The 12412-nt window shown below is 35.7% G+C and overlaps 1 protein-coding gene across 8 annotated transcripts in view; it reads right to left on the bottom strand.

Moving 5' to 3' along the window:
* The window catches only part of GABBR2 (gamma-aminobutyric acid type B receptor subunit 2), a 492905-nt gene that overhangs the window by 284157 nt on the left and 196336 nt on the right, over positions 1-12412 (bottom strand). For all 8 annotated transcript variants that reach the window (XM_068671237.1, XM_068671240.1, XM_068671241.1 and 5 more), the window contains one exon: positions 6135-6305. In XM_068671237.1, coding sequence (XP_068527338.1) covers positions 6135-6305 — 171 coding nt within the window. The remainder of the gene's footprint in view (positions 1-6134; positions 6306-12412) is intronic.

Genomic DNA, 12412 nt, shown 5'->3' with positions numbered 1-12412 from the left:
GGTGAAAGTACAGGGCTCCTTCAAGAATTAAATCAATGGGTACTGTTTGGAGACTCCAGATTCAACATCACTGGTATCGGGTAAATTTAATGCTTCCAAGCTTATTCTTGTAGAAAAAGTAATATTTTCCTTGCTATCCTAACACCTCTTGGTATCTGAGATAGAGACTGGATGAATGTCTCTGCTCTTCTCTTTCCAAAGAAGCCAAATCTAACAAGTCAGACAATGCAATCAAACCTTGAACTCTGCACAGTTTTTAACTACAGATGCCAGAAACTGGTATTCAGGTTTCTTTTCTGGCTCAAGTTTAAAGGTACCCGGATATATCATTTCTTTTCCCTGCCTAATCCATCTCAGCCCCTCAGTAACTATCATTGTATGTAACTCCTTGTATCTACTTCTCCGATCAATTTTTATCAGAGCTGACTGCTAATTCAAATCTTAGTTTGCAGACTCCATTGTGAGAGAGCACTACTGCAGTAAATATACTTCCAGATTAACAAGACCTCTGTCCTGTTTTCTCTACAGGAATAGACATATACTACTTTGAGAAAGCTTGTTTACTAGCAGGTTTTCTTTTAGACAGTTTTCTTTCCCACAGTATTACATATTCTGGGATGAGAATTTGTATTTATAGATGCTAAATGATTTCAATTTAGGTAAAATGGACTCTGATAAACCACTAATTTTTGAAGTAGATGTCACCGTATGAAATGCAGAACAACAGGAAATCCTAAGAATGTTAATCATGTCAGCCAAAGAAAGTAGCATTGTCCACTGACAAGGGAAGTTTGGTTTTAGTATTTTTCGGTCATTAAACTCAATGAAGGTGGTGATAGAATCATGAAGCAATCTTTTATTTTTCATATTGTTAATCTATTTCATTAGCTTACGTACACTTCTCATTTTTTCTGTCTTTTTGAAATGCCACCTACACTGATAAAATTACATTAGGAGTTCTCAATATTTCCAGGAAGAAGCAGAGAAATCACACAAAGAGATGACTATTAAGAAGTACAGAAAAACAGAGTCACTTGAGATGATCAGAATTTAACTTGTTTTAAAAACAATCCCAGACATGATACTCAGTGGGAGGAAAATATATATTTAAAAGAATCTAGAAATATCAAGAACATGCTACCAAAATAAAAGCTAAAATGCAATTTCACTTAATTTTAACATGACAGAGGAGCAAAAAGTAACAAAGACAGCTTAGAATAAGTGTCCTTCTCTGTGCCAGAGTCCCTTTAAGCGTATCAGTGCAATTAAGCGACAACTTTCAGTTTGAAACATCCTATGAACCTAAACATGAATAAACAAAATGGTCAATGCATAGGAACAGTAAAGCACACTAGAATTACTTATTAGCAAATACAGAATTACCTGAAAATCAATACATCATTACACACTTTTCTGTTTCACAGTCGTATTCTGAAGCCTTTATATTTTCTATAATACTGGTGGTACAATACTACAATACTCTCCCAACATTTGTGAGTTTTTGATAGCTAAATATGACTTCATTCTCATGACTCTTCACACCAAACCACAAAACAGAGCAAACACAAACCACAGGAATATCGCTTGGTTTGTCTAATTCAAAATACAATCCCAAACAGGTAGTTCCAGATAGCAGCAGAATTAGAGGCACCACTTCCTACAGAATCTTCAGTCAGCTGAAAGCTCACCTCCAAACTGGAAACTGGACATAGTCAGGACTTTTCTGAGAACTGTGTTTGCAACAACCATAGTTCTTCAGGGGTGATAAACATTAAAACTAGCTTTGATTTGAGCAAGAGCTTGGACCAGGCAACCTCCTGAGGTCTCTTTGAACCTGAATTATCCTATGATACTGTGCCATAGCAAACACTTACAGCTGAAAACCCTGAAAAAATATTTTATAACCTCATTTATAAACCTTTGCCATAGAATTATTAACTTTTGAAACAGAATCTTCTCCCAGAGGATGGGAACAGGGCTGCAATCCAAAAAATCTAGGACATAGAAGCACAATGGGTATGAACTTGCCCTAGTTAAAAAACAGGAACTGATGAAATTAGTATATCACCCCTATATCATGAAGACTTACACAGCTGAAACATTAATTCAATGGAAGAGACCCTTCTGGTTGTACAAATAGATGTAAAGAACTTACAGAGATTACTACTAGTGAGCTGGGAACCACAGAATTCAGGTCACATTAAAAATCACGATCCTTAGGTTCTGAGCAATGTCAAGAAAAGGATACTCAAGTCACACTACCAGTGTCAGATACACAGATATTGCCTATGTATATGCTTCAAGAATTCTCTGTTCTACCTAATTCTGATTGATCTACGATACCTAGAGATAAAGGAAGATGTAATATTTGCTTACAAGAAAGAGGAGTTTTTCTACCAAGAGGGAATGGGTGATACAGTATACTGTCTGTAGGAAGTGTTCCAAGGGAAACAGGTGAAAATTACAGTCCTGTGTAATTTTGGCTTCCAGAGATAAATTAGAGTAAGATTGATACTCTAAGCAATTTAGACAACTGCCTCATTACAAGACATGGTAAACCAACAAACAGTTTTATGACTTTCAGGGCAGCTAACAATGTGGACAAGTTAAGTAAACTTTTTTTTCATCAGGATATAAGATTGCAGTACAAATTGCAAAGACAGGAGACAGTGATCCAGCTAAAAAAGAGTCATTAACTACAAAAAAATTAAATTAGATGGCTGTGAATGAGAGGCAGTTAGATTTCCTGTTGTCTAAACTAAAAGGATACAAAGTCTTTCCCATGTAACATGAACAAGAAAGCAATCTGTATCCCCATATAGGGGTTGGAGGAACAACTGGAGGAAATTCAGACATATGCTGATTATTCTATATAAATTATTCTAGAAAATGCAAAATTTCAAACAGATACAGACTTTCTGGGAGATGGAAAAAATGGGAGAGAGCAGGAGATTACATGCAGAACAAACTGCCATTAACAGTAAAGCCACCTGAGTTACTACACCGCTCCCTCAAGGACCCCATTAATTTTTGCTTATTTTATTTTATATGAGAGTAAACATAAATAACATTCAGTTACTTTCTGCCTAGCGGCATACAATATCTTTTTAGCATAGAAAGAAGAACCACATCCCAAAGTTACTGGGATTTTACAACAAAGATATGTTTAAGATACTACTTCACATTTTTTTCATTTTCAATAAAACATTAGGAAAATTAGTAATTTAAGCATTACTTAGAATGATAGTTTTGGCTGATGTTCCTTTAGAGGAAAGACTGTGGTTCTAGAGTGGATGTACAGACTTGTACTAGCACCCAGAAGTCACCCTTAAAGGTCTTTCACCAGCGGTCTCCACCTGCATCGACCCCAGAGGTCCCACTTAGGCTTAGTCCTATGCCTTCAACCCCTGCCATAGATCTGCTCAGCAATCACTAGACCTGACCCTGACCTACAAATAGGTTTCCCAGCTGTGCCTCAGACCTGACTCATTGCCATGGACTTGACTGAACCTGGCCCCATCCTTGCCTGAACCTGGTCCCATCCTCTGGGCCTCCTCGGTTCCATTGTAGTGGAGCTGGGCTCTGCCCTGCCACCAGGTGCTATCCCCCTCTGCTGCTCATGGATCCTATCCCTCACTTCTCCTGGTCAGTTATTTCCTGCATTTTTTTCTTGTGCTTTCACTATCTACAGAAGAATACAGAGGGAATGGAAAAACTGCATGGAGCTGAAAAAGAAAGGATGCAGCCCTAATTATTTCAGGAGCCTCAGGACTCAATATGGTCTATGAAGTCACTTGACCTGAAGGAAGTTAACTGGATCTTTCATTACCTGAACACTTTAATGAATGACACTAAACTGAGTTTGCAGTCTGACACAGAAGGGTGTCACCTTTCTAGAGGAATGGAAAGACCTTGAACTCAAGTTAACATTCTAGCAAACCCTAGAAAGCAGCAGTTTTAACATTTCTTAAGTGATCAGGACAGACATGAAGTCCATTCCTGTACCCCAACGGAAGACCTGGAATACCCATGTTGTGTTTGTCTAGTTGTATCTTAACAAACCCTCTACAATGGAGGTTCAACAACCTATCCACACTATTTCACTGTTTTCCACTTTTGTTTTCTTGGAACACACGTTTCTAGATTTCTTAACTTTTTTAAAGAGACCTCTCTGATCTGTTTCCCTTTGAAGATGATATCAGACCTGATGTTCTAACTTCCATCTAATTATCACTAAGTAGTGTTGAAGCTTACTCTACATGTCTTAAATCTCAATAATGCATTACATTGGGATTGTTGAAATGGAAGCTGTTTACTACTTCTCTACTTTTTACAGTTTACTTTTTACTCTTGACTTTTACTCAGTTGGTAATTCTTATAGTGCTTCCCCTCTCTTTCTCTAGAGATCTGCTGTCTAGATAGCCATTCTTCATTAAAATAGTTTATTAGTGTAGTCCAGTATTTTGTACTTTTTCACTTACATAATATTTATTTTATACCTTTCTCCACTTGTTAAGATTACTCTGAAACCTAATTCTGTCCCCCTGCAAAAGCGTTTGGAGATCTTCCCAAGTAGGTATCAAGTGCATATTTAATAAACATTTTCTCTATCTAGCAAACCACTTGACAGAATCCCATCCTTCTTTTTTGACAGTGAGCCACTGATAACTACTCTTTGAAATCATAATTCCAAGCCAGTGAAGGATAAAGCATACATACTATTTGACAACTTTTCTTCAGCATTCATTTTAAAAACAGTCAACTGATCTGATGTCAATTAACCTTGTGGTGGCAAGAATATTTGTCAGAGACTGCTTGCTCTTACAGTATCTTCCTCATGATCAAGTTTCCCTAGTTTTCTTTAGGAATAGCTTTAATGTTTTTATAAGCCATATAACATCACATTTATAATTTACTCCATCTTCTTGAGACCTGTTATCTTGTCATAGAAGGAAATTAGTTTGCTTTACATGATTTATTCTAGACAAATCCACTTTGGCCATTGTTTAGCACTTTTTTTTTTTTTCTTTTTTTTCTCTCTCTTCTGGGTAATTCTAAACAGATAATCTGTTCAAGTATCTTTCCAGGAATTTATTTTAGGCTGAGTGGTCTATAATTCTATAATTCCCTGGGTCTTTGTGTGCTTTTTGGAAAGACAGGCACACTGATCGCTCCCTCCCCCTGCAATACTCTTACTTGTCATCTTTGAATTCTCAAAGATCTCTAAGATTTATTAAGTACTCCATTTGTGACAGAGAATTTGAAAATATCTGACTCATCCAAGCAGATGCTAACCTGTTCTTACCCCTCTTCACTGGTTTTAATTATATTAGTCTTCAGATCACAGCCAGCCTTTTTTAATGAATGATAAGGAAGAAAAAAACAACCATGAAACTGGCATCCATCTATTAGTTTTGCCTGTCAGTTAATTGGCCAACTCGTTCCCTTGTCTTGCTCTAATGAATTACTTATAGGATGTTTTCTTTTAACCGTTCTGTTGTTAATGCCATGCTTAAGGCAATTGTCCCATACTTCCTTTCAATTTCTATGAGCAAAATGTTGCTCAGGGTGAAACTCAGAGGATTTGGAGAGTGCGTAATACTTGATCTTAACAGTTCTGGGGGTTGCGGTCATTTCCGTCACAGTAAGCTCCTACAACTCCTTCAACCAAACATTTAGCAGATTTTGTCCCTCAGTATTTCAGACTGACACTTCCAATAAATCAGAGCGTGAGAGGAAAAACAAGATGAAATTAGGTTTAGTCTCTCTTTTAACTCAACCAATGTCAAGATACAAACCTCCTTCAAAATCACACACTTAGGCAAGTCAAAGCATATACAGAATCCTTTACTACAAAACAAATATTATTTTTTGCATTTGGGTGTAATGATCTTGGTGTAAAAAAAAGTCAAGGGAAAGGATGAATAATTTTTAACCATAGCTAGTCAAATAAGCCCCAGAAGGGAAATAAGTGTATTTGGTACAGCAAATACAGCCTAGTAAGATAAAACCAAACAAGACTGAAGCAGTTCATCTGTTTCTTTTTATTTAGTTGCTATTAATGGAGGAACCAGCTCCTTGGAAGTCTGATATTAGTAGCTCTCTTTGTGCACTGAAAATTATGCAAATCTTACCTCAGAGAATCTTTGTACATCCTGGGTCAAAGTTCCTACTCTCTTCCACTGATAATACTTGAGTAACTTCAAAATCGCTGGATTTACTGCATTATCAGATGGCACTGTCCGGAAGAAATAAGGATATTTTTTCTTATCAGCCAACTCTGGGGTTGTTGCTGCAAATGAAAGCTGAAAAACAGAACAAAACAAAACAGAAATGACAACAAAGAAATGAAAGTCACCATGAGTCATCTAGCAGCCAGAAGAAAAATTTTGCTCTACTCAGTGCAATAAGACACAATCCTCTAGTAGCACCTCTTTCTATCATCAGGTAATAAAACAGCCCCAGGTACCAGAAACAAAGGGAATAATTATGACAGCCAAGACTGCAGCACAGAAGTTTGCCTGGCTCCCATTTTCCTTCAGTGAAGAAGCCCCCTGTGACCTGAGTAATCAAAAGGGGCCCAGTGGCTAATTCTACGTATCTGAAAACACCAGGATTGGAATGTAGTTGGAGAATGTTCATACTGAAAGAAAAGAGGAAACCTGTCAACACACACACACAAAAACAAACAAACAAACAAAACCATCACTTCACTGAATTCCCAATTACTTTGGGAACTGAATGTCCAAGTTAAAGGTAGCTTTTTTTTTTTGGTGTGTGTGTGTGTGTGTGTGTGTGTGTGTGTATGTGAATAATTTTCAGGCAGTGTATGGAATACTTGAATATTCATTTTCTTAAAATGCTCTAATTCCAAAGATACTTATGGTTATTTCCTCCAATATTTTTAAAGCTACTAGAATTGTGTTTCTCAAGCTTTTTTTTCAGTCATGCATAACAATTGAGGGTTTTTTTAAAGTACCAATTTAATGCAAATTGGTTTGACTGCAGAAAAATATGATCCCTAATACAGTTATATTAAATCTTTCAAACTCAATAAAGAGTCAAAAAGTGAAGGTGAATTCAAGCCTATGTAAGTACATCCAACCACAGTATTAAGCTTATACTTTCTTCAGTCAAGATTTTTGTATATTTGTGCTAGAAACCTTCATTTGAAATTCAGAATAGGCAGATTTGCTTTGAAATAACAGAGCTGTTTCTTCGTGTTTGTAAAATCTGCATTTTGACTGGAAGGGGAGGAGTCTATTCTCTGATTTTACACTGACAAAGAGCTTATTGCATTGCTAAAAGCTCTTAAGCCTGAATAAAATTTATTTTCCTAATTACAAACCCTGAAATCCAAACAATTAAAGTGTGCATAATTTTAAAGTTCACACTCTACTCACAAAGAGGAGATGCTTTCTCTTCAACGGTCAGCATCTAGAGGAGACTTTTAAGACTGCCATGCAAGTCTAATGTAAAATATATTTAATGTAGCAATTGCTCTGTTGTTAGATTTCATGAAGAAAGTACACTATGAGGTACTGTCATATTGTGATCTTGATTTTTCAAACCTATACTGGTTGGCTCACTCAGCACTTCATAACATCTAGTAATCAGCAACGAGTTTGCAAAGAGCTAATTTCAAGTGAGAAAGAATGAAGGTTTGCTAGGTGGAACCATCCAGCTTTTGTGTCTAGCCTTGTAGTGCTGAACATCATGTAGACACTGCATGATGAAAGTGGAAAAAAAAGAAAACTGTGACTAAAAAAAAAAAAAAGAGAGAAAATTTGACTTTGAAACTTTGATTTGACTTTGAAACTTTGACTAGAAATCCAGCATGAAGAGGAATGCTTCTCAGCAGCCTGTCTGTTTCAGCCTGGTTACTGCAAAGGACTTGCTTTTCAAATTATTGTGGTTTTGGATTGAATGTAATTTGATTGATCTTTAAGGAAAAGAAGTAAAAAACAAGGCTGAAATCACAGTAGTGACAAGCAACATAGGCAAGGTTCACAGATGGAACTGTAAATTTTCTGATCAAAAGTACAGAAAGCCTTAGTAATGAGGAGTATCTCTATAGCTGTGAGCTGGCTTTAGGGGAAAGATCTGTGAAACAGGCAAGCAAAATCAGAATCATTCTTTGACATTTTAGTGACTCAAATAAAATGCCTAAATTATGATCCTAATTGTCCAAATTACCTTAGGAAACAATTAAGTGAAACATTACCTCTTGTCATTGACTGAAGAAAGATGAAGATTCAAAACTTAGATTTCTCAGCTTTGTAAAACTATGTGAGGTGAATCCAGGTTTATGTGTAATACTACTGACATTTAAATTACAAGAAATTCACCTTTTCATTTTCTTTTTCATGACAGGTTTTATTAAAATCTAAAATGGGAAAATTTCATGCTTAAATAAGTCTTGGAACATTGGATACGTTCAGAGGCCTTTCTTTCACGCATCCCATATGCCATGGTTGGTCACATTCTGCATCGCTTTGCCATTTTAATAAGACATCTATTAGAGATGGACAAATAACCTGAAACAGTTATGTCAGTCCATATTTTTTTCCCTTTCTCACAGAAAGTCAGTCAGTGAAAATATTTAACTTCTCACAAAATCATCCCTCTGAGAGTTTGGGAACATGCAATGAACTTAACCCAGCAGTCTCCAGAACTTAATGGTCTGCATTGAAAAGGACAAAGGAAAAAGAAGAAACAAAATCACTATATGTTTTAAAAAGTTGTAATGAAAAGCTCATGCTAATAAATAAATTGATACAAAACAGACTTACTGGAAAAGCATGTGATAATAGTGTATTTACATAGAAACACTGACAAAAATTAAATCTGTATGATATAACATAAGTAAGACCAAAACACAGTCCATCCATATGCATTGTGATGGCACAGGCCTTGTTTACTGAACATAAATCCTCTGTATTTTAAGGCAAAATTTGTTTATTCATGAGTGATAAAAAATTGAACCTATTGAAAGGCAACCTTTTCAGTTTCTTTACTTCTTCATTCATGGACAGAAAGCCATACAAATCTAATTCTGTTTTCTGTTACTGGAATTTCTTTTTATAACCTTTAGTTATTTACCCAAAAGTCTGGGTAAATAGCAATCCTACTGCTCATATAACTTTTTGCAAATCACAAAGGTACTATTTTTCACATTCCTGTATTTTCAGAGTACACACAAAAAAAAATGTTACAGATGTTACGTAGCTGCTCCTCTACATAGAAGAAAAGTATGAATCAAAAAACTTATATGCAGGATTACAATTCAGCAATAAATATCTGTGGGGTTTATGATGTACAATTTCACAGGGGATTGTTTTATATAAGATGTTGTCCAAAAGGCAAACTTCAAGAAGGGGTGAAAGGGTGAAAAAAAAACTTTTTTTTTTTTTTTCAAATTTCAAATGCAAGACACACTATATATACCAGGTGATATATCAAAAATGAGTGTATGTGAATATGCAAAGAGGTGCATATGTGGATATATAGAAAAAAACTATCATGTAAGTACTTAATATATATCAGTTTGAATATTATTAGAAAAACTGAAGCTACTTTTCAGGTCATCCCTGGGAAACCTTTCTTTACAAAATCTGCTTACAGTTTGAAACAATTTTGCAAGCAATTGCTTGAGAACTTGAAATGAAGGGAAGCATATACCCTATGACTCAGTGTGAGATTTCAGAGATGAAACAGTTTAAAACTTTTAAATGGAAGAGATGATAACATTTACCATTCAACTAAGGATATTAACTATAGTTCAAACTGAGAAGCAAATAGACCAAGATATTGAAAAATAAATGCTTATTTCTTCATAAAAACAAAACAAAACAAAAAAACACAAACAATTTAGTAAAAGTTTTTATGCCTTAATATCACATTTTAGTCTATGTAAATTCTCAAATGAAAGACTTTATTAACAGCAGCAATGCACTATTTCTGACTCTTTTTAATGAGTTGTACTGCTTGTGGATTCACTATATGAGCAGGCTATAGTTAGCAGAACTTCCTCAGAATGCATTTTGGCGGTAAATGTTAAAAAACAAACATAGAAAAAAAAAAAACAAAAAATGTTAATACCCTAGAAATCATTCTTGTTGGGAATAAGTATGAAAGGAACCAGCATAAAATGACTTTCAAGTCTGTCATCTGAAGTTGGCGTACTAATACAATACTTTGCTTTCTGTGGTATTCTCCCTGTAATGTACCATACAGAAGACAGGGGAACAAAAGACCAGCTAACTAGAGAGGTACATATGGGGTGACTGCAAACCAGTATTTCAGATGAAGTCTCAATCTCACTGAAGTCAGTGCCAAAACTTTCACCAAATTCCTTTAAATCCAATTTTCAGGTCTCTGAATACCTGAAAATCAGGTTTACTTAGTGTGATTTAATGATACTGTTGTAATTGCAACTCTTTGATTTATTGATCCTGTCATATTACAGTTGCCTACACTCAGATCTGAGGCAATGCAGATTCTTCTGTTTGAAAAATAAATACACAGCTGGCCCAAAAGTGAGCTGAGCAGTTGTGCTTCATTACTAACAGTGGAGAAACAGAGCAGAAAGACAGGCTAATAGCTTTATCTCACTCCGTTAATAGAAAGGAAGCAGTGAATAACAGTTCTGGAATGTGTTCAAAGCAAAAGAGTTCAGGAATCAGCGTGAAATAGAAAACGAACAAAACATTTAAAGGTAATGCAGAAAGCACCCATTAGCACTGTGTGAGCATCTTATAATAATGAGTTTTGAGGCCACAAAATGTAGGGTTTTTCTTATATTATAAATAAATAAATAAATAAATAATATTGGAAATCATCCAAAATTGAAAAACCCCATGAGACAAACTCTGCTTTCACAGAAAAAAAAAAAAATATATATATATATATATATATATATATATATAAAATTAATATAATTATTCCACAGAATTCAAGGGAATTTCTTTGGCTTCTTGCTGCAGGTGAAAGCAGGATTTGATAATGTGACAATAGGAGAGGATACAATGTGGTACCAAATTATGAGAGAAGCTTCAGCCTACTATGACAGATGGCTAGGTTAAAGAATTTGATCTGGGGGACTTTGCTGAAAAACTGAAAATTATATCAAGTATTTTATTAAGAAGGTGCTGGGGTCAGGCATATGTTTTGGTAAATTAAATTTTCTCCAGAAAGATGGTACTTTCTGGAACAAGAAACATTTTATTTGAAAATCCATACAGTTTCGTGGAAGAGTTTTGGCCAACAGTAGATACAGTGAGACAGGGAGAAAAAAAGTTAAAACTAAGTGTAGAAAGGAACAATTCTGCACTAGATGAGCACAAGCTAGCTTTGTAACCCTTTATTAGTCTGAAATGAAGCATGGTGGATTAAGTCAAGAACATCAATCTAAAGCACTATCAAGTTAAAGCAAGCATGTTCCTATTTTGGGGAAGAATGCATTCCCTTAAGGAAAGTCAATATACAAGCAGGAATGTTAAGAGGATAAGCTCTAGCATTCATTTAAGAAAATGGGATGCAACACTAATGAAGTCAATGGGAAATACCAGGAGTTATATAAGACAGAAGAGATATTAAAGAGCTGAAACAAAATTAGAAAAGAAAACAACGCTATATACAGAGAGTATATATTATTTATAGAAGTCTGGACATTGGAAACTTTAAGACTGAAGCAACCCTGCAGTCCCAAGAATTCTAGAGGGAAAGGAAAATGCCAGAGAAGGGAAGCTATTTTCTGATGTTTGGCTGTTTTACAATCTCAGGGAAGCATTTATGCTAAAAATTTGTGACTGTACTAGTGTATAGATGTCTGGGAAAAATAAGAGCACAAAACTAGCCCATGCTCTGCACTTTTAGGGTAAGCACTCGCCCTGACCAAGGGTCCGCAAAAGATCCGTTAAGTGACACATTTATTTACAAGGGCTGTATTACCTAAAGGAAATCAATAGCAAAAACCCTTAGCAAAGTTGTTGTTTGTACATAAAGGCAGAACACAAAACTTCACTCTCTTAAAGCAAAGAGGGGCCAGCAGAGCAGAGTGGCTAAACAGCAGCACCTCCCATCACAAATTCCCCAGCAGCTCGAGGGCGACCCCTGCCTTCTGGCGAGGGTTGCCGGAAAGTCTGGTTTTGACAATCCCAAACTCAGAACAAGGTGTCACTCTGACCACTTGCCTCTCCAAAGAAGGCTCTGAAACATCTGAAACATAACTACAAATTGAATGCATGGAGTACTGTATACTAGAAAAAAAAAATGCCCTAGGTAATAGGGCAATCTCCCTTTAATAAAACATCGTCTGCTAAAACAACTGATTCATACTTGCATTTAGAAAATTGGGTTATTGAACACCAGAGAGATTAGTTTAATTTTGCTAGGATTCTGCACTGTAGTT

This window comes from Anas acuta, chromosome 2, assembly GCF_963932015.1.
Source record: "Anas acuta chromosome 2, bAnaAcu1.1, whole genome shotgun sequence".
In the NCBI taxonomy this organism is placed as follows: domain Eukaryota; kingdom Metazoa; phylum Chordata; class Aves; order Anseriformes; family Anatidae; genus Anas; species Anas acuta.
Note: the sequence above shows the minus strand (reverse complement) of the source record. Positions and strands in the feature narration are given on the sequence as shown.